Genomic DNA, 23,323 nt, shown 5'->3' on the forward strand with positions numbered 1-23,323 from the left:
ACATTAGCACAAGCTTTACTGTTTTTAGCTCATTCAGTGTCACTGCCCTGCAAAGAAATGGGATTTCTTCCACAAATGTTTTTTTTATTTGCTGCCACAATTTCTACAATAAATATTTTACAATTCAACTTTTTTTTTAAACTTCAGTTTTTATGCCTGTGCATCACTTTGCAAACCTGTTTTTAAAAGGTGCAACATAAATAAAGATTACTGTTTTTTCTATTAACAAATGGATTTCTCTTAAATTGAGATAAACATGTGGGTTTTTGTGGTTGTGGCGTTTCTGCAGGGCATTGACACAGTTCCAACTTTTCCACTTACAAATATATTTTACAAACTCCAAACCTGTTGAATACCAAATACAGAAGAGCTGAAGCCTCTCATACTGATGCCAACTGTGCTAGAGCTTAACAGGAGAACCTTGATATCCAGTTACAGTATCTATTATTCATGCACTGTTGCACACATGCAGTCACTCGAGTCCACATCCTTCTTCATCCATCAAACTTCACCTTTACGTATCATTGTTACTGGTTCTAATAAGCACCAGTTCATATTATTCTACAAGAAACTGTCAAGAAGGTTTTAGTGTGAGTAAAACATGTCTTTCTTTAGCCACTAGATGTCACCATACATTGTGTCATGTCTTTGAAATCCTTCTGCTAAGGTCATGTGGCTTCTCGAGTTTCAAAGGTAGAATTCAGAGGCAATAAATGATAAATCTTTATCATGAATTATACACCTACATCAAGTATAATTGAGAATAAAAATTGGCAATATCCCTCACATATTTTTCCGCATTCACAAGCTCCAATTCTTCTTCTTATAAACAGATAATGACGGCGATGGCAAGTGTTACCAAATAGATATTTGTGATGTTGCGCAAGAACATTCAAAACCTAACCTGTGAATAACATTTAAGGCAAAGGGAATTGTCAAGGCATTTCCAACACCCATATTGCATAGCTAAGGCAGCACAGAACTTAATACAGTGAATATGTACATTAAACTGTATATCCAATGCCTTTTTATATACACAGAACACCCACACCTCTCACCAACACCTTATTTACACATTCATTCTTCTTAGCGTTTCTATGCTCACTTATATGTTAAGCATCGTTTTCCAGAGTACAGTTTGGTCGGAGGACGAACTCTCAACATATCTGTTTCAGTGACAATGACACAAAGTAATATACCCCTCACTGCTCTTAGAATTATTTTTTACACTCAATCCACTTAAAAGCAGAACTTAAAACATTTTACTGCATGAAACAAAATCTTAAAAACCTGTAACACATTTAAATTCATTTAGAGATTGATAGTGCATGTTGTGTTTATAAAGTCAGGAGGATGACGGGGGGGGGTAACCATTGTCTATGTGACCTACTGGTGAGTATATTGAGTCGTAAATGAAGACCACTAGTGTAAGAGACTGGAAATGTCACAGTCATCGTTTCAGCACAATCAAGGCAGGCGAAGATGCTATGGCAAACCACAAGAGGGAGCTAATGGATCTGACTAAAGGTTTAGTGTTTGCACTGTGTTCGGTTGCAGCTTTGAATCTCTGGCACTTGACCATGCCCCACAGTGGGGCACATGGCAGCACATATGCTCTCTCTCTCACTAACTCTGGGTATCAACCATGGGAATTTCCTTTCAAGTGTTTTGCTGAAAAAACACCTCCTGATTGGCAAAAGCATCCCAATGCACACATTAAAACAACAGTTAAAGTATTAAAGACCATTCCTTTGGTAATAAATAATTTGGCTTGAGTGCAAAATAAAAAGCAACGTGAACCCTCCCCTGCAGTTATTCAGGCGAGAGACTGAATGTAAAAGGAGTGTTTGACATGCAATGAAAACAGTCTATAGCCCAGTCTTTTTTTAACACAGTAGTCAAAATCCTCCACGTCATGCCCATCAGTTCATGTGCTACATCCAAGCTTCATTATCGAGGCTTCCTGACTGTCCAGGGAAGGAGCAATCTTTGTTACCCATGGCTGGGGATCGCGGCTGAGGATGGATCATGTCCGCAAAAGCGTGGTGCAGGCTCTTGCATGTAGCAGGATGACCAGTGGAACAGGAGCTCTGAGGGGACAGTGGTGGGGTGTGGCAGGGTGAGAGAGGGTTGTGAGCCTGCAGATCTCTGTAGCTGACCGGGGTGGGGATACGCGAGGGGCTGTTCTCCGGCCTGTTGTCAGTGCGAGGCCTGATTCTGGTTTTCAGTTTGTGCTTTGAGATAGGGGCCGCCCTGTCCCCCTTCCTCTGCCCTTTCTTATTCTGCGCCACTTCTCTGTCCGTGTCCCCGTTGGCCAGCGGGGAAGATGGTGGGGGGGACTCTGATCGGGATTCACTCAAACTAAAGCACATGGAGGAGCTTTCACTGGAGGAATCCTGGAAGGAGCAGTCTTCAGAAGGGGGAAGGTGCACAGGTGATGGACAAGCCTCTGGAGGTGGTAGGTCATCACTCCCGTCACCATTTTCAAGGTTATAAGAAAAGTTAGGCTGGTGACTCTCCAGAGGGACACCTCCCTCAGGCCCTGTGCCCCAACCAAGCGGACCCTGCTGACCTGTCAGCCCCCCTGTCGGAGGACCACCTCCATGTTCTCCATTCAGATTCCTACAGTGGAAAGCCGGTTGTGAGGGGGGCTGATTGATTAAACTGTCGGACTCTGGTAGGGATGATGAGAGTTCCCTCTCCTCCATGGAGCTAGAGATGGCCGGGAGCTTCTTGAGACCCCTTCCTCGCTCCCCCCAGTGATCAGGCTCTCCCTGACCAAAGTTGTGTGGTCCTCTACAATTGTTTCCATGAAGTAAATGTAAGGGGTCCTCTAGAGGGAAATGACGAGGATTAGTTCTTTTGGATTCCCTAAGGTCAGGCAGAGTTCCAATCTTTGCCCCCACATTCAGAGAGGAGGAGGAGGAGTTAGAGGAGGAATAGGCAGAGTCATTGACATTAGGATCAGCAAGCGTTGGCACCAAATGTGTCACAGCTCCCTGCAGGGTCGCTCCTCCTGGAGCTTTACTCAAAACTCCTCTAGCCTGCTGCGTGTTGGCCAGAAACTCGGCCTCAAAGCTGCGATACAGGTCTTGCTCCTTCTGGAGGTCGAGCACTGGAAGCATCTGGAAGCCAAAGCCTAGTCCTTCCTCCTCAGGATCCTGCCGCTCCAGGCCTGACCAGTTTTTGTAGTGACCACGACCAACAGAGCGAGGGCCCTGTGACACCCGAGGGGAGCGAGCAGAATGATGGTGAGAGTTTCGCGGAGATGAGTGTGGTGAACGCCGACCTCCTGAGGTTACTGGTGGCAGTAGTCTGCCTTTTCCTGTGGAGGGTGAGCGAGGGGCAGGGGGTCTGGGGGTAGTTATAGTCTTCTTGTGGGGGCTGCTGTTGTTGCTCTGAATCCCTTTAATAGGTGAGTTTGAGCATGAGGATGATTGCCTCTTGGTGAACCCACCACCCACTCTAGGAGAGGAAGGGGGCATTTGTTTGGCCCGAAGGTCCTCTCGTCTGTCTGAAGGTGGGGGCTGAGGGTCTCTGTAGCAGTGAGCGGGACTTGGGCTGGCATCACTGGCCCGAGTCCGGCTCTGTGCTTTACTCTGGCTGTGAGAGCGCGGAGCGTGAAGCCTTCTCGCGCCCTCGTTTCCGAGGGAGCGGCCCCTCTCTGTGCGAGACGTCCGTGTTCCATCAGAGGATCCTTGTGGTGGGTTGGGTTTGAGTATTGGAGCGAGTGCAGCTCGTTCCCGAGATTGACTGCGTGCTCGGGGCAGTGAGGGACGCACGGACGGGGTCTGATTACCTGCTCCAGGCCTCTCGATCATGTGCTTCCCCTCTTTGCGATTGACAAGCAGGATCACCTCTTCACCAGAGCGCCGTGACGCACCACCAAGAGAGAACCGTCCCCCTCCTCCTCCTCCCCCCCCCTCCCCCTCCCTTAGATGATGCTGTGGAGGAGTCACTGTCTCCAGACAGACGTCTTGTTACTGGCAACATTGTCTCCTTATTCCTACAATGTAGAAGAGACAAAACCTCATTCATATATTCATTTATATAAACATCTCATGGTCAGTTTTCTCATGGATTGAAAATGTACATTTATTGGATTCCTCTGTGTCATTGTCCATGTACAATGATCTGCTGTTGAAACATTTGATTTGTGAATGAAAATGAGCTTTAGATTCTGTTATTTATAGTGTATATACACCATATATTCTCCCCTCTCTGTATTTCTATGAACCTTTACTAATAACCTATATTGAAGATTTTGTATGTTTTGTATTTCATATTCTGTTATATTTGTGTGTTGTTTTCATATGAGCCATTACTGGTTTACAGCATTTTTACATTTCATTTATTTTGCATTTATGTTGTGTGAAATAAACTAAACTATATAAAATAATACCAGAAAGAGTCCCGCCTATCCCAGTATGCCCTCTTTAGTCATAGGGACAGCCTGCTTCCTCTGACTCAGCTCTGACAGATATATACAGTATATATATATACATAGTAAATATTCCCTCACTCAAACCCTGTGTCATGTAATGTGCAACGCTGAGGATTTCTGAGTGTTTCCCAACCAGCCACTGTGGCACACAGACAGTGTTTGTGACCTGAGGCTCCGTGCTTCTTGGAACAGTGGACAGCGACAGCCAGGGGGATTACAGGGAAGTTAAGAACAAGTGGGAGCAGGATTAAACGTCTTGAAGATTTTCTGACCCAACACACAGCAGCACTGCCCTTTCTCAACCAGACTGTCACTGCACTGTCACGCACCAGTGGGACCATCAGGTTTAACTGTATAATCCAGTTCACTTATAGGGGCAAGAAAACCTAGATATATTTTTATGAGGACAGATTGTGTGTAAAAGATAACTTGATGCAGATATTATGTATTAAAACAATATATATCAACAGAGGCCAAACTGGCCCCTTAAATTCAATCCAGCCACACCAAACTTCTTACATTCAGTCCACTAAATATGTATAATGTTTTGTCATCAAGATCCATGAATTATTCTCTGGGAAAAATGTTGAAATTTTAAGATTGCCTGATCTCACAATGTTAAGTAAGGTGAAAGAAAATTCCTGGTTCCACAACCTGATCCGAATTTGCACCAAATTGGATGGGTTCTTCCCTATCCTAGCACATCTTTTTGTGTAATCCTGCTCACAAACAAACCAACAAGCAAACAACTAGACAGGGGTGACACTAGTAATGATAGAGCATATTGACGTGTTTTACATCTTGGTTTATGGTTAATGTTTCTGTTGTAACTAAAACTTTAAAGCATAAGAAAACTGCGTATTGACTTGCTGTCTGGAATCTGTGTCCTCATCAACATGTCAGTCAAATATGAAATAACAGCATCGTTCAGTCCTGTGTTTTGTTTTCCTTTAATCACTTGGTTGTGACTTTAATTAAACTGGACCTCTGAAGTTATCCTCAGAAATTAGATTTGTACATATTCAGACGAGGTAAGTCGCCTGCATGGAACCCACCTGTTGACCTACTTCCCCAGTTAGCTGTGAACAGTTGTCTGAGGATAGTCGTGAGATTAGTCTTTATCTAGTCTGGCGCGCTTGTTAAGGGATGCCGCACCCACACAGGGTTCATTCAAATGAGTCGCTGCCTTGACGTCTGGTCTGAGCCATCACTCAATAAAGAAATGAGCCACACGTTGGCTGATGGCCAAAGTAAACCAACATTTAGCTCCTAATTATTTTCAACAATGGTGCTTTGACAATTTGACAATGAGGGATGTATGTGACCAACTAAACCTTTTCCAGAGTTCATGGAGCATAGAAAGTTTGGAATTGTCTTTTAAACCCCATAGAAACAGCTACTGATAAAGATCTTAACTTGCTTCCACTCTGGCTGTGATTCATCCAGCCATGTTTAATGTCTTGCTTGTAGCCACTAGGGGTCGCTGTAGGGTGACTGTGTCAGGATTTTACAAGGCAATGTCACCTGAGATTAGTTCAAATCTGCTCTGGTCTAATCTGTGGTTTCCTGGCATGTCTGTCTGTGTGTGTGTGTGTGTGTGTGTGTGTGTGTGTGTGTGTGTGTGTGTGTGTGTGTGTGTGTGTGTGTGTGTGTGTGTGTCTGCTGCCTGGGCCTGAAAGAGCAAGTGACAAAAAACTAAGCTCATCCTGCCAGGCTTCTTGTGAGAGATTAATTTCTTATCGTATCATCCGCACACAACCCGAACCTGCGTATGAACACACACTCGCCTGAGAGGATTAAAGTGGCGGGGTTCTGAGCGGTCCCTTGGCGGCCGTGGAAGCAGAGTCCGAGCTCCGCAAGAGTCAGGCTCAGTGTGGCCCAAGGTGTTCTGGGGTCGGCCTGGCCGTGAGGAGGAGGTGGCACAGGGAGCAGAGGGGGGTTCTGTGGGGCGCCTGTCTGGGGGCTTGTAAGGTGCGATGCCATCGTTTCGCCAGTGTGGTCCTGGGCTGGTGGAGCGAGAGGAGTGGGCACTGGAGGACTTGCTGTGGGTCCCCTGACCTTGGCCACTGGCTTTAGCCTGGTGGTAACGGTGGGCTGTGGAGACAGAGGGTTAGGGTCAGTAAGCGGTTAAGACCCAATGACAACAAATGCATCATAACTAACCACATCAATGCCATCAAGCATAGCAGCAGTTGAATAAATACACTTCTGCTTCCTTTGAGGAACCTTTACTTCTCGAACAAGCATATAAAAGAACTGCCGATGATCCCACCATTTAGGGAGAACATTTATAGAACACATATTTCCATAAACACCATGTGATCTTCAGCGTGGCCTATTGTGGCTAGAAATTTAACACCAATTATGATTTCAGCCTGTGTCAGCTGTCCAGGCCAGAGAGTTCACCCAGACGTCACTGCCTCAGCAGCAGTTTGGATAAGGAGGGGCCATCTCACCCAGCATAGTTATGAAGATGCGTCACTTCGCTGCTTATCAGAGGGACTGTAAAGATCGAGTGGTTCCGTTTATGAGCAGGAAAAAAATGTTGTGTGTGTTGAAATGAGCTGCTACACTTATGTGTTCAGGTCAGGGTCGAGGAATTATCACAGTAACCACATATTCATCATTTCAGACATACATTTCTTGGTTGGATGTGATTTCATATATTCCTTATATTTTACTATCCCCACGCTGCTGTGATGCAGCAAGTTTCCCTGAAATGGGATTAATTAAGATTATCTTATCTTCTATTGGTCAGGGTTTAGTAGTAAAGACTGATTGTTGTTATCATCCATCCATACATCCATTATCTGTATTGCTTATCCTTAGAAGAAGAGTTGGAGCCAATCCAGCTGACATGAGAGGCTGGGTACACTGTAGACAGGTTGCCAGACCATCACAGGGAAAATATACAGAGACAACCATTCACTCTCAGATTCACACCTAAGGTTCAAGTCTCCAATTAACCTGACCTAAATCTGCATGGACTGTGGGAGGCACCACGCAGACACTGGGAGAACATGCAAACTCCACACAGAAAGACCCCAGGCCGAATCAAATCATGTCACCAGCAAACATTGGGATGCTCCTAGTCCGAACCAAGCACACAAGACATGAATCTTCTATTTAGAGACACAACAACAACAACGTTGTTTTGTAAGGGCCTGACGAGGAATAGTAAGTGAACTCACCAAAAGCAGCACAGCGACACGGGTCATGCTTGTCCAAATAGTGCTCTAATGTGTCCCAGCCCCCTCCGACACGCACCATCACATGAGTGCGCAGGACCTGAGGCAGAGAAAAGGGAAAACAAGGCTTCAATAGAAACACTAGAGAATTACATACAAATTCATGCACAATAAAAAAATTGGCAACACACAACTACACACATGTTGCACAAGTCAATAGATATGCAAATTCCAGCAGCAGGGCAGCCTGTCGAAGGCTGGCTGTAGGCCTCAGTGTTATATAACATCTAGATGCACCCCTGCCTGTACCCCCTCTCCCTCCCCCACCCTCCTCCCTCTCCCACATCACCCCCCAGCTGCTGCCATTATGAGGGCTGTCCATTGCCATGCCAACTCACAATTAAACAAGAGTACGGTAGCATAATAAAGAGCCAAAGTGCTGTGAAAGACTTTTTTAGGCCTCTCTCTCTCATGCCTCTCAGCTGGCTACCCTGTTTTCAGAGGGCAGCAGGGTGAATTAGCATGGTAACAACCCCCCCCAGCTGTCCTCCCTGCTCCTCAGCTGAGATTTCAGTCATTGGTGAGAGGAGCAGAGGGGAGGGGGGGTAGCCACAACAGAGGGGGGGTTGGTGGATATGTCACTTCTTCCTCTCCTCTGCTTTCTGAGGCACACATATCCACAAGATCACACCGAGGATCCTTGCTCCCTCCAGGCAGAAGCTGCCGTCACAGAGGCAGCACACTTGGCTTGATGTGACAGCCCTGTGGATGTATCCCCTGCCTCGGGTTGTGTAACAGGGACTGTCGGTCCCCACATGTTTTAAAGGTTGTTGCCGTGTCTCTGAAGGGCATGCAAGGCAGAGCAATAATGGTACATCAGAGTGGGCCGGCACAGTTTTTTTCCCCACTAAATCACACGTGGCATTACGACTCATCTCTCATCTCTTGAGGTCTCAGACTCGGCCTGTGCACCAAAGTCTGACCTTTGTCTTTTCTCTCAGAACAATCCACTGTGAGTCTCTTCATTGGCCTTTCTCCTCTACTACATCAAATCCATCAAAACAGCTGATCTGCTTATCTCTATCAGACCTGAGAGTATAAACTGCTTATACTCTCCACTGCTCTGGCATTATGTCAGTGACAGGTTTGTGTTTTACTGTTTGTGTGTACATCATGAAGCAGCAGTGAGAAACAGGGCTGAACGTGTTTCAGATCATGTTTGTAGCATCGCTGCGATACCATCAAGAAGAAACAGGAGGAACTGATTTAGATCTTCACATCCCCCTATAATTAATTTTTGACTGTAGAGAAGCAAATAACAGCCACCGGGAATCCAAATAATCAAATGTCTTATTGCAGTGTGATAATTGCATGACTATAAAGACAATTATCAAGGGTCATAAAATGCTACTTGCACAGAGTGAATTTCCAGACAGGCAGCTCATATAACAATAGACCCTTTTTGTAAATGATTTTTGTTTCATTGCAACACATTTATTATAACGCATTTCATATATTATGCATGATGCTGCAGCACATCTGTTGAGGCTGAACATGTTTTGGGACCATGCTTCCCTTTCAATCTGTGGCTAAGCTTCCAGATCCAAAACCTCTGAAGGGGTATCATCGTCTTCACCAGTGAAAGAGCGAGAGAGACCCAGTCCCTGTTTCTATGGCAACAGTGAACAGAGAGACTTCTTGTCATCATTGCGTGGGCGTGTTGAACAAATTTCTCCTTGGATCTTTTCGGTTCAAAAATTAAACTAATGGTTCATTTCAGCTGTTGTGCCCCACGACTGAAGGCATCTCTCCCCTTTAGCAGAGATGCCTCCCTGGGGACAAAGACGCCTTATTAACTCCCTCCCTCTGTTCGCACGGCGCCTTCGACCATTTGTTTTCTCCACTTCAGCCCCTCGATCAGCCTGAGCTCCTTGTAGCAGCTTTGGCAGCTGAATAGGGGTTTGTTGGCTTTCAAAAGCGGCTGCCTGCTTCCTGCCCTTTGGAGGAATAAAGGAAATGTGTTGGGTGCACTTGTAGCGGATCAGGCATATGGATGGCCATCGTCATCCCCCAGTGAGGAATCAGGAGAGGGCGGAGACGGAATGAAGAGAGCTAATCTGACAAGTCGAATGCTCCCTGACACAGACACACGCACATATACAAACACGGAGTCCTGCCCCAGACAGGCTCATTTTAAATAGTCTGTGACGAACATGTCGGGCTGCTTCAACACACACTCCTCACTCCACCTTACGGACAGCATGAAAATTATAAAGGGGTGGATGGAGGATTATGTATTTTTATGATATAATGAATGCTTATTTATTTTTTTCCTTACTCTGGCAGGATTAATTTTTTGAGAGGGAACAATTAATGGCTTTTTGTGGGGGGAGGATCATAAAAGTGCCACAAGCAGAGGACAACAATCCTGTCTCAGTCTCAGACTTTATTTCTCCCATGACAGTTAAGCTTAAAATCAATATTAATCTTTCATAGAGATGGGTCTAGGAAAACATAGACTGCATGTAGATCTTAATAGTGACCCAGGTTTAATATATTGATGAACTGTCTCTAATAATACATGCATTTTTAAAAGTCTGCATCTTAAAACATAAGAAGTTACAAATCTACTGTTAATCTTAATCTACTGCTTTAATGGATTTGCAACACATTCGGAAATTCCCCTCTTAATCTATTGGTGGCTTATTTTAAAATGATTGTTCTACTAATGGTTAGATACCAGCATCTTAAATTATTAATGCTTTGACAACAAACTTTGTTGTCAAAGCATAAATCACTGCTTTTAAATTACTAAATGGACAATGCTATTTTTTCTATGTCAAGGGGAGTTTCCAAAGAAGAAATAAAAAATCCCAGCAACAAACAGTCCCTTAAAATTAGTTGCACTAAAGTCAGTTCATGTGACTTTAGCTTTTTGAATAAATATGCAGTTCCCTATGAAGAGAAGTAGAAGTAGTAGTGTGTCATATATTTGAGCGTGTTAAATGTATCACGTCTCCCTGTCTAGATGAAGTGGCGCTGCTCAAAGTGAAGAAATATTGACATTACTGGGCAGTCATGCAGCCCAGTCCTGTCCATGCAACTTGGAGAGCCACGCAAAGAGTCCATTAATCTGGCTGTGGTACATTTTCGGTAAGTGAGACCAAATCGATCCCTGGTATCCGCCAGCCTCCCTGCCCAGTCCTCTGAGGCCTGCTGTGGCTACGGTGGCGGCTCTCAACCTGAAACTGAGACAAGCAGTCTCGCAGAAACAGGCTAGAGGCAAGATAAGGGCCGAGTCAGGAAATGACCTAAAGCTCTATTTGTGTCTCAGTGGAAAAAAAGTTCAGTCCTGGGAGTGAGCCATGAGAGAGAGAGAAATTATAATGTTTTACATACACTGTTGAGTTCTGTAGGTTTTGATGCAGCAGAGCAGCAGAGTGGTTCATCTGTTGCTTCTGTATACAACCCTGCTCATGTTGAAACACATGATGCCATATGTTTGTACCATATGGTTCCGTACAACCACAGGCTTCACGCTCTTTTATGCTGTGGACCAAAGTAGCCTGTGTATATAGAGCTGAACATTTAGTGTAAAACGGATCAGTAAAGTTTGTATCAAGTAATGTTGACTTGTGGAGATTTGATTATATTTATAGGTTATGTACTCACAAAAGCACTTTCTTACCTCAAAGTCTGTGGGTGCAATAAACAGTAGCAGCAGAATAATCCCTAAATTATGGAAAAGATGGTGGAGGCACATATATGTATACATTTCTAACATTTTTGGCAGCTGCTGGGTAACAATAACAGGAAAAGATGAAAAAGAACCCACACACTGCCACCTCGTCCAGTCCAGCAGGGGCCGGGTATTTTCGAATCAAAGTTAATATAGGAAGATGTTCTGTAACTGTGATAACTGTTTCCTGTGTGAACAGTTTGTAATAATAATTTTATCATTCACCCCTTTTTTTTCGAGGCAGCTTTGATACATTTGAGGGAGTTTGTTCAAAAGTGTTGTGATGTTGCAGGAACTTAGTAATTAACATGGAAAACACAATGTTATAACAAATCAGAATGATGAATTAAACTATTAAAATTAGACCCAATGTATGTGCAGGAACCTTTAATGTTGCTTCTAGCAAATGCATTCCTCGAGTAAGGGGAGATGTTCTAATCAGAGTTTAAATTTATCTAGTTTTCTCAGCTAATCATTAGGTTGGATTTTTTAAATTCACAGGTGATGGATGGTTTCACAGTCAAAAAACGTGTTTAACTCAAAACATTTAGAGTTCAAAGTTTCCACTGACTGGACATTTTCATATGGAGCAGATTGTACCTTCATCTGTAAAATAAAAAGTAACACTTACACAGACATGTAACACAGTGACGGATAATTAATCCGGATGTTTGTGGTGATGACAGCTCACCCTAATGAAGATCAGTGCGCTGGAGTCTCCCACTTTGTACTTCCCCTCTGACACCTTGATCATGGGAAACTGAGCTGGACAGGAACATCGGCCCAGGATCTCTCGCACCTGAAGAGGACAAAACACATTAATCAGAGCTCGCAAACATGACTCATGCATCTGGAAAGAACATAACAGCCTTTCCTGTTCTTGAGGTCAGTGCCCCCATGTGAAATCATGAAATCATGTATAGACACATGTCTGTAACACTGACCAAAGCCCCATGGTCCTGAGTCCTATGTGTCAGCAACACAATGACTCTGTTGTATGGTTTGAGAAACGAGCAGTTAAATGGGATATATGAGGGTGTTGGAGTGAGTGTGCGTCATCTTCCTGTCAACTGCTCTGCTACTCCAAGCGCCTACCCAGTGCAGAAAGGCCCCGCCCCGCTCTCTGACCACATTAGAGGCCCTCGTCTCATCCCTCCAGAACATTTTGGTAGTTTAGTTCACCGCAAAGTGTCACAAAAGCACAAAAATACAAATGTGGATGTGTTAATGAAAGCCCTCCCTCTGCAGCTCCCTGCACTGTTACATGATGATGTTTCTGCTGGTGACATCACAAACTGAGGAGAGGAAGAGAGAGAGAGCTCATAAACCAGACTGGCGGTGGTGATGATGACAGCAGGGCCCCCGTGCTGCCAGCTGGGTTTTGAATCGAGGGCCCGTGCCCTTGCTGCGGTCGCGGGTGCTTATTAGCAAACTGGAGTCAGACACAACTGCAGGGTGGAGCGAGACCCGCCTGTGCAGCGCAGGGCCCGGCTCATGCAGGACTGGACAACTTTCATGTTGTTCTTGGCGTCTCGCTCTCAGACAAAAGCGTGTGAGTACTTGTCGGGCAGGGGAGGGAGAGAAAGTCGAGCAGCACAGTGACGGAGGAAAACAGAGGAGGATGAGAACAGCTACCTGTGTGTGTGTTCAAGGGCGGCCATTACAAAGGGAGGGAGTGCATGTTATTAAAGTAACAGCCATCAAATGACTTATCAGAGAAGTATTTCAAGTTGTGAGCTCCCTCCCTTTGGCTGAGTAGAGCACCTTTCAGGCTGTCAATACAGCTAAAGGGATGTAGCTTGTTTGTAGTGTGTGTGTGTGTGTGTGTGTGTGTGTGTGTGTGTGTGTGTGTGTGTGTGTGTGTGTGTGTGTGTGTGTGTGTGTGTGTGTCTTTGGCCTACAACACCTACATTAAAGTGAGCTCAGAAGATTAAGGAGGCACCATGTTATTTTCTTGAAATAGCACCCGTCTTTCTCTGCCATGTAAATTAAAGGGGCAGGAATCAGCGGTAAGCCTCAGCAGCATCTCACCTGCCTCTCTGTTCTCCCTCTCACCTGTGTCTCTCTTTCCCTCCCCTCCTCACTCAGCTGCTTTTTGTTGCCTTTCAGCCTCTATTTTTAGTCGAGTTCACGAGCTGACCAGACCTATATTTGTCTTTTCTTTGTTTTGCTTACATTTCTACATCTGCTTGCTCGCTCTGCCCTTGTCTCTCCGCTCTGTCAGTCCGTCTGTCGTTGTGTCAGTGGGTGGACTACAGCCCTGTTTGGAAAAACCCCAGCCAGTGACTTCATGGAAAGATTGCTATGGCAACAGACACACACACACACACACACACACACACACATAGCCGTACCCTTCCCTTTTTAACCGTGCAGTTTGCCTTATTTTTTCATTCTTGCTATAGTGAAGCTATTCTCTTAGCACCAGAACACCAACTCCCCCCAAGAGCTGAGGTCATAAGTTTTCCTCCAGAGAGGAGGTGCAGCGCTCACACGGCGTCTCTCACATGAAACACTGAGCAGAGGACATAGTTGAGCCATGAGGTGTGTTAATAAAAACTTAATCAATAGCAGCCCTGACATTTGATCTGTTTAGTCTATTTACCTTTCACATGAAATGTGTGCTCTTCCCATGTCTTTACTGTGTCAACAATGGATACACACACTGAAACCAAAATACACACATGAACTCTCTCTCTCTCTCTCACACACACACACACACACACACACACACACACACACACACACACACACACACACACACACACACACACACACACACACACACACACACACACACACACACACACACACACATGCTTATACATACTTGCTTATACATACACACAGTGGTGGGATGTAACAAAGTAAATTCACTTTGTTACTGTACTTGAGTATATTTTTCATGTATCTGTACTTAATTGAGTAGATTTGTTTTGGGATACTTTTCACTTTCCACAACATATATCAACAAATATCTGTACTTTCGACCCTATATTCTTAAAATACACTGCGTTATGTGTTTACATTATTTTACATATTTTTAAAAGTAACCAATAACCAGACCAGAATCGGTCCATTGATCCAATCAGAGCGGGCAGGTAAACCTTAGAGCCCACCTCCTGCAGCAGGTGAAGAAACATTTAAAATAGATTTGGAAGAGGTCACTGCTGAGACTCACTCATAAGAGTCTGTATTATTCTTATATTAAACTGAGTGTGCAGTATAACAAACAGTTGATGATGTCCTAGAACATTGCATAAGGAAAAATACCACACTCTTTACACTTCTCTTAATACATGGCACTAATAATGTGACACTATTACTTGAGTATACTTTTGTACTTCAGTAAAATGTTTAACCATGTCCTCCTCCACTTGCGTACATACACACACAGTGGGAGATAGGCATGGAGGAGCGAGACAAGGTCACACAGGAAACATGCGGAAGTGGAAACAGAACAGTGAGAAAAACTGCAGGATGAATTATAGATGTGTGCAGGTCACAAGAGAGACACTTTCAGTCCGAGCTGCAGATGTTTGAGAAGGAAAAGAGAGAGAGAGAGAAAAAAGAACAGCGTCTGAACAATCCACATCGTGCCCCTATACTGGGAATCTGCTGTATCAGAGTGGAATGCAGAGATGCTTGTGCAAGAGCAGCAAGAGAAACATTTTCATTATTATGAGACCGCTGTGACGTTCCCCATGAAACTGAGAAGGTGGGTTTGTCTCCGTGCAGCTTACTGCACAAGAAAATACACCGAATATTCCTACAACCCCCTGCTCAGATCGCGTCATGTGCTCAGTGTGAGTCAACAATCTCTTCATTCTTTTCCTTCCTGACCTACAAACATTTTAAAGGACTTTCGTGGAGGAGATAGGCTGAGATTGAGGGCTGCCCAAACCCTGGGGATGAACAGAGGAAATGGAAGGAGGAGAGAGATAAAGATGTTTAGATCCACATTTTCTTTACTGTTTTGTGAGGTGGACTCCCATGTCACATTGTACAAGACTGTGTACTGTAGAATGATATCATTAAAAAGCAAATGTAAAACGTTATCTGTTTGGTTTTACTTTACTAAGTGTTTTTTCTGAATCCATTGGTAATAATCATGAGAATACACAACAAATAGTTGTGAGTTTCACTTCCTTGTTTTGTGATGCATTTTTTCAGAAAGGGACTTGAACTTCATAAATGTACATTAACTAATTGAATATCTGTCTGTTCTGTACTGAACAAGCCGTGTACAACTACACAGTTTGCACAAGTGCTCTCATCCAACATAGGTGAGCTGGCCTGCAGTGACTGGCTCTGTCAATAAAACAGCAATAAAAACGGATCATTACAACATCTCACTCTACAGGAATTTACACAAGGGTGTTTCCAGCGCTCACTCCTGTGCATTTCTGTGAAACAATTGTAGAGAGGAAGAGGTTTACGGCAGAAAACAAAGTGCTATTCGAGGAATATCAGCATATGAGGCATATTCAGATAAAAGTAACCTTGTTCTTTTATGAAACAGGATCTTCTGTCATTACTGGCAACTTTCCAAGTTGAAACAACCTCACCATCAGATAAGCACAGAGGGATATGAAAACTAGGCCACAGGGGGCGACTACTTGGCGGGGTGGAGATGTTTTGGAACTTGGAGAGGTTACAGCTCCACCACCCACATGTAAACATTCCTAGATCCTGTGAACACACACCGAAAACAGCCACATATAAGACTCTACGCTCCTATTAAACCGCTGGTCTGACAGCCTGGATAAACATCTCCTCTATGGACGACTAGGCTGCATCTCATAAACATGAAACTGCCTCCTTTGCACAAATGATCTCTTGAAACAACCTAAGGGGTGAAGGGAGGATATGAACGACTGGACGAATGATAATTATGTTTTCTAATTACGTTGGACCTGTAGCCTGAGGGGAGGAGCTGGAGAGAAATGGAAATTAAGGTATTTAGAGGCTGTTAGCAGCTGGACCAAGGTGAGGTGGAGATGGAGATACAGAGTGGGATCAGGGTTGGGTTAGTCAGTTAAAGGTTCAGTGTGTGTTATGTACCAGGCTATTTCTGGGAGGGAGTGCCTCATACTGTCTTGACAAAGAAATGTAAAGATTGATTCTTGTTTTACAGATGAGTGTGTAAATTAGTGAGATTTAGAGGTGGATTATATTATGATGGATTGTTTTACATTTATATAATTTATAAACTGAGCTCGGGCTACATGTTTTCCCTTGCTTCCAGTCTTTATGCTAAGCTAACATAAGCAGAGCTTGCTAAATATTTACCAAACAGACATGGGTGTGGTTATGATCTTCTCCTCTAACTCTCTGCAAGATGTCTCCTTTCAAAAATGTTGAATTATTCATCCAAAATAACCATTTGATAGGGGTGAAAAAAAGCAATCATACTTGGCCAGATATCATCAGAGAGAACCGTGCTTTAAAAAAATCAATGTCTGTCTTCTGGCCACATGACAAACAGTCCATCAGGGGCTGGGAGGATATATATATATAATCTAATGGACATCAAGTGCTGTAAGGTGAATAATTCCGTCATTCATCTCTGTAAGTCACAGAGCAGTGTAATCAGTGGGTGCAGGGAGCTGGATATCACGCCGGCGTCTAACTCATCTGCCACTTTGTTTTGATGAGGCTCCACAACACTCAGCACTCTCCTCCTGACATGCAAGGTTAGAGGAATCGATGTCCGTCTGAGGACTCTCTGTCATCCTGACAATCTCTGTCTGAGACCAGCTGAGAGTCCGAAGCAGGCAGGATCACTCACACAGACAGTGGCCTGCTCAGATAACTTAAATGATAATCATACAAAAGATAAGCAGCTCATAGCACCAAAACACTGCAAATAAAGATGTAAAGCCTGCGATGTGCAAAGTGTGGAGTCAGCTGTTTCCACCCCGCTGCATGGAAAACAGTGACGTGATCTGTTCTCTGCTGTTAATGTGAAAATAACCTGTAAAACACTAAAGCCACACAATTGCATGTGACATGTGACACAAGAGAGAGAAACAGTGAAGGATGCCACGCTCTCTCAGCAAAGCGTGTAAGTGTGACCCAATGCAGAGCATGATGACCTACTTTTCCCCTCCACTCTCTCTACTGTAGCTCTGCCTCCCACAGCCACATTCACAGCAGTCAGGTTTAACAGAGTGTACAGTAAAGTCACTCTAGGCACAATATCTGTCCTCTACTCCCCTTTTCTATTCCATGAATGCATGTATTGGACCATAAGGTTAATGGACGAGAGTGGCCACACACACATAATACGCACATTCTCACTGCTTTATCACCCTTCACCTCTGCTCTGCTGGTGTTTCCATCCAAAGATGGAGATGTCAGCCTTTGATTACCTCGCTGCCAACGGTGGCAGTCTATTCATTTCCTCTCCTCTGCGCCACCAACAAGACATATTGTTCTGCTCTTTGCTATCATCTCCAGTGGAGACAGGGGTGGGGGATGGTGGTGGTGGGGAAACAGGGCTCACACAAAATATGAACTAAACAAGCGCTGAATGTTGAGGCCTGGGGTGAGAAGAGACATGAAGCAGTTAAAATGAGTGAGCAGGAAGAAGGAAAGGATGATGAACGAAGGGAGATGACAAAGGCTGTGAAGCTCTTCTGGTCTGTTGTTTATGAGCTCAAATATTGTTCTCTATAGATGCCTGTATGCATGGGGTAAACAATTAGAGTTATCATTAAGGGGTCAGTGAGTCCAGTTTTAATTATTATATATGTCCGTTTGCCCAAGGCCTAATAGAAAGACCTAGAAAATATACAAAAAGGTTATTTGTGTTGGTAACTAACCATGCTCCTTTCCCTAAGGCTCAAAGCAGCATATAGGAAAATACTCCTTCAATCAAAGTCACTGTTATAATCCCTGTATAGTGGTAATATTATAGAAAATCCCCTAATGCACAGGATAAACTTTATGTTTATGTGGCCTATACAGTGGTGTGGACCAGCTGCTGTCTGTGCCACTCATGAGGAGATTGGATGAATGGGGGGGAAAAAGGAACTCACACTGTATCACTGACACAAACTATGATGAAGGAAATGAGATGCCGGCCACTTCCTTAACTTTGTAGCGGAAAGCCGTCCCACAGTGAGATGAGTAAGAAAATACTCAGAGGCAGATCGGAGGGAGAGGCATTCAGGAGGTGAGTATTTACATGAGGGTGTGTTTCAAACAGGAAAGTAAACCTGACAGGTTTTAGATTAGTGTACGATAATACCTTTTATATCCTGCAGTTATTTAATATGACACATCACAGAGTTTAATGAGTCACTATAATGTTGCTTAAGTTGTCTGCGTGAGGGACAATCATCCTGTTATTGTGAAATTAACCCCAACAGGGTGATGCAGGATCATGACGCAGACTAATAACTGGTGATAATTGGTGATTATTAAATATTCACATATCCTGAGAGCGAGTTGCTCTATATGAGCAATCACTGTCTGTTAGTTTATACTCAGAATAACGAAACGTAATCCTGTCCATTACGCTGGTATTGTCTCAACAGGAAGTTTAATTTGATCACCCAACCAAACATGTCTAGAATAAAGTTAATAACACACCAGAAATGAACGCACTGTTCATTATTGATTGTGAATACTTATACATAAATATGATCCTATAAAGACTAAATTGTATTACTCCTACTGGTTGATACACTGCGCCATAAAAATATTTGGCGGTCACGTATACACTATATAATTCACATTTACGACTTGAGGTCTGATGTATTGGATGTGAGCGTCCTTGGGGTACACACATGCAATCACGATGTACTGGGTTCACATATAAAAATATCAGAACTATAAATGGAATCTCAACACTTGCAGCATTTCAGCTTGTGCAAGCATGTGAGACACATCTCGGTGGGAGGTAATGGCCTGATAATTAATTGATGGCATTTGATCAATAATGCCAGTGGATATGAATAGGCAAGCAGATCATGAATAAGTTGACAAATGTTTTTAAAGCAGCTCCAAAACTAAGCAATCATGTCTCTAATCTCTTGCCTTATGCATCAGACAGAAATACAAAGAAACACGTGCAGGTTTTCTGCAGGTTAAACTTGAGACTGATGCTACAGGAGACAGAGGCCTGATGTTCTGCAACAGAAGATGAGCGGGCAGCTGATTGAGCAAATATTGATCAAACTATTTAAAAAGAAAATGAACTCATTATGAGTTTTTCTCTGGTAAATACATACATCAGGCCAGGATTCAGTGGAATTATGCCTCAGACAGTCTCAGCCAGAAAATGGGAACTGGACCACAGAGATGGAGTCATTAGACAGGATGTCTTAGTACAAGTAGAAAAACTGTTAAGCACTCATGATAATGCTGCATTATTTTAACACCGCCGTGTCTCATCTGCCACTGTGGTGTCTAGTGTAACGAGCCTCATGTTGCTGATGTGCAGCGTAAACATGCAAGCCATTTCTTAAGGATTGACATGGAGGATGGAGATTTTGATTCACCAGACACCAGACTGGAGTGCCACATCCTAAATCTGTCAAAGTCTGCCAACAGCTGAGGGATGTGTTAGTGTGAATGGCAGAGAACATCACAGACATATGCTCTGTGGCTCTCCTCTGATCTTTTCTGTCCTGAAACACAGTCAGGTTGTATAATCCTCAGCAGTCAGTCATATGAGTGAGTGTCTGAGTACGAACAGCGCACATCCTCCGCCACATGCTCTCCTATTTCCGTCTTTGGAGGTCACACTTACAAGCTCCTCGCTCCAGTGTGACTGTCAACTGTCTCCCACCCAACTCCCTCTCTGCTGTCCCTCACATCTTTAGTGTCAAAGACAGACATTGTTCTTCTCACCAGCAAGAAAATATTAACTCCCCCCACCTCCTGCTCACAACCCAAGCATGTGTTCTTCTGCTGGTCTGTCTATCTGTCTGACTCCTCGTTAGCTGTGCCCTCTTGTAAACTCATGTCCGGCGGGGCCTATAGCTAAGGTCAACCAGTTCAACAGGGCAAATGGCAAGAGTTGATGGTTTGAATTCCATAGGACAGGACATAGGCCACAGGACATTTGTGGAAGTGTAGGTAAAGGAGCTGCAGAGGATAGCACACAATTTATTAATAATTAATTTATCCATCCATCTCTTCTTGTGTGATGTTGTATTGATTATTCATGGTGGATAAAGTTAATGAAAGACCATCAACAGAAAAACATGTCAGTCTCTGCAACATTGTGTAGAGGCAGAGCTGACTTTTGTAACTCAGGCCAAGGAGGTCATGTTTTTTTTTGCAGGATTATGCAAAAGCTACTCAACTGATGTCCATGACATTTTGTGGAGGGATGGGACATGACCCAAAGAGGAAGCCACTCAATTCTGATTGGATGTTTTTAGACATGTTCCTTGATTTCTCACATGGATCTTAATCAGGCATGTTTAGGGGACTGATATTTCTGATTGTAAACAATTTTGTGCAGATCCAAAATCTGGATCTAGTGAATGTGGTTTCATAAGGGAACTGTTGTGCCTTGGTGGAGGTTTACACTCTACTGTGCGTCTTTCTAGTTCAAGAATGCAGGTAAAATGTCACTGAGTTGACCCTTGACATTTCAGAGCTCAGAGAGAAAAACAAGAATTGAGGTGTCACACACACACTGGCCCTGACAGGTAGGCAGGAATCCAACAGCACAGTTTGAAAACTGAGTTATGTGTAGATGCATGTACACACCCATACCACAGGGAATCATAATGGGCCTGTGTTCGTCATAGCACCAACATGATCTTTTCAGAGAGGGTGTTTGACTTTTGACACATGTCTGTGTTTTACAGTGGGAGTGAAGGACCATCAGCTGAATCATGCTGTTTAAAACACTGGTTCTGTGTATCCAAGGAATGAAGGTGAGAAGCCTGTGAGAGAATAGATTCATCCTGCAGGGAGCATGACATTCCAGTAGATCTGTTGAATGAAAACTGAGCTGGAGGATCATTACACTGGTCTAGGATGACCTGCCTGAAACATAATGTAGTTATGAAACATTCTGGGTTGCAGCTGGGGTCAGAATATTAAATCACAGGCTAATACATGGCTCTTTTCATATGCAACTCACCAGCTCATCCAAATTCCGCATGTCACATAACACTCTCTTCGGCTGCCAGATAAAGGGCTCTGGTTCGGGTTCATCTTCGTCCTCCTCCACGCTGTGATGGCTGCTCTCCTTCCGACTGAAGCACCTGCTGGGCGCGCTCTGCTCGGCCGGCTGCCCCACGTCGATCCGCAGGCTCTCCTGGTCCCGGATCTCCTCCTCGATCTCCTCCTCCAGCTGGATCAACATGGGGGCCAACATGCCAAACTTGGAGCCGCGGCGAGCCACCTCGAGGAGACACAGGACGAAATTCTTCTCGTTGCACCTCTCCACCAGGTCGTTGGTCTCAAACATGAGCACGTCCTTGATCCAGAGCTCCTGCCGGCACCAACTGATGAAGTTGGACACGTTATCACGCGCCAGGAACGAGCCGGGCACGACGTTGCGCGACTGAAAGACCACATCTTTGGATGGCATCTTCATGGACCGCGCAGCCTCCGGGCACTCCAGCTGGAAGTCCTGCGCAGCGCGGTTCACGTTGTTGGCGTGCCGACAGAGGGCACAGCCCGTCTCTAGCCCGTCCATGAAGGTGTCCGCGGTGACATCCAGGTCGTAGAGGGTGTTGAGCCACTCAGCCAGGTCCTCCTTCATGGCGTACAGGTACTCCTCGCTGGATTTAAAAGGCCGGATGCTCTTGGAGGCGGAGGACTGGATGTTGCTCTGATCAGCCATATTGTCGGATTATGTATCAATAAAGTCTACTTGATGATTCCAGATTGTCTCATTGCACGACTGCGCTCCAAAGCCTCGCCCGCAGGATGCAGCGAAATAACCGTGTTGACGCACCCATGCCGATGTGCATGTGTGGTTTCTTATCGCAGTTCCCTGAAGCCTGGCTTTGTGTTGCCACGAGCATTTCTGAATGCGGACTGGCCCACTGGCCCTGGCGCATGGATGCGTTTTCCGGATGTCTCTGCGCAGCCAGTTTCCTTTAGAGAGCGCATTGCCGGGAGCCGGAGTGGGAATGAAACGTGTGCGCTCCCGGACGGAGACACACGCCCATGCGTCGAGCGCGGCTAATCCACCCGGTGTCCGGTGGGTCGTCTCGTCCGCTATAAAAATCCACGTGTCACCACCATGTCTGCGCGTCTGCGGGCGGTCAGATCCTTCTCCTCCTCATCGGTGAAATCACGACCAGTGTACAGCAGCACCGACTCCACAGCTCATCCTCCCTGCAAATAGGCTCAGCCCATGTTGCGCCGCCTCTCGCTGAATGTGTTGACCCGCTGTAGCTTAGAGCAGCAGAGCGACTCGGTGGCACATCCCATTATGAGGGATCAACGCTCCGCACAGAGGAGGGAAACTTAACCCCATGTTCTCCAACTCAGCATATGCTCTATACTCCCCCTAAACCTGACATGTTGCTCATCACAACCCACATTTTATCACTGCTGCAGACCCACAAACTGTTAATATTTAATTAACAACTAGAGATTTTGAATTAAACCCTATTCTGTTTTATTCTAATGTTATCTGAAGTCATGTTGGTCATCATAAACCCCATTCACCAAAGCAGGCCCCAAAATACTTAACATTAAACTCAAATACTAAACATTTTAAACTAGACCCGCTCACTAAGCACAAGCTCTTATTTCCACTGAACCTGATATGTTTGATATCATAACCCACATTAAAACCTGCAGGCCAACAAATAGTTAAACATTTTAAACTATAGTCTTTTTGAATTTAATGTCAACTTAACACCATGTTCATAAACTCAGCATCTGCTCTGATTTCCACTGAGTCTGATATTATAACCTGTGTAACACTGCAGGCCCACAAGCTGTTAACAATAACTTCAACAC

General features: G+C 44.5%; 1 protein-coding gene across 1 annotated transcript; it reads right to left on the reverse strand.

Annotated features, from left to right (window-relative positions):
- Positions 1-1,802: 1,802 nt before the first annotated feature.
- On the reverse strand, positions 1,803-22,732 carry gas2l1 (growth arrest-specific 2 like 1). Its single transcript, XM_020100782.2, is given in 6 exon segments — positions 1,803-3,920; positions 3,922-4,006; positions 6,232-6,538; positions 7,636-7,732; positions 12,063-12,170; positions 21,483-22,732. Coding segments are annotated over 6 exon segments (3,291 nt in total). The 5' UTR covers positions 22,191-22,732; the 3' UTR covers positions 1,803-1,934.
- Between the last annotated feature and the right edge of the window lie 591 nt (positions 22,733-23,323).

Source organism: Paralichthys olivaceus, chromosome 4, assembly GCF_024713975.1.
Source record: "Paralichthys olivaceus isolate ysfri-2021 chromosome 4, ASM2471397v2, whole genome shotgun sequence".
Classification (NCBI taxonomy): domain Eukaryota; kingdom Metazoa; phylum Chordata; class Actinopteri; order Pleuronectiformes; family Paralichthyidae; genus Paralichthys; species Paralichthys olivaceus.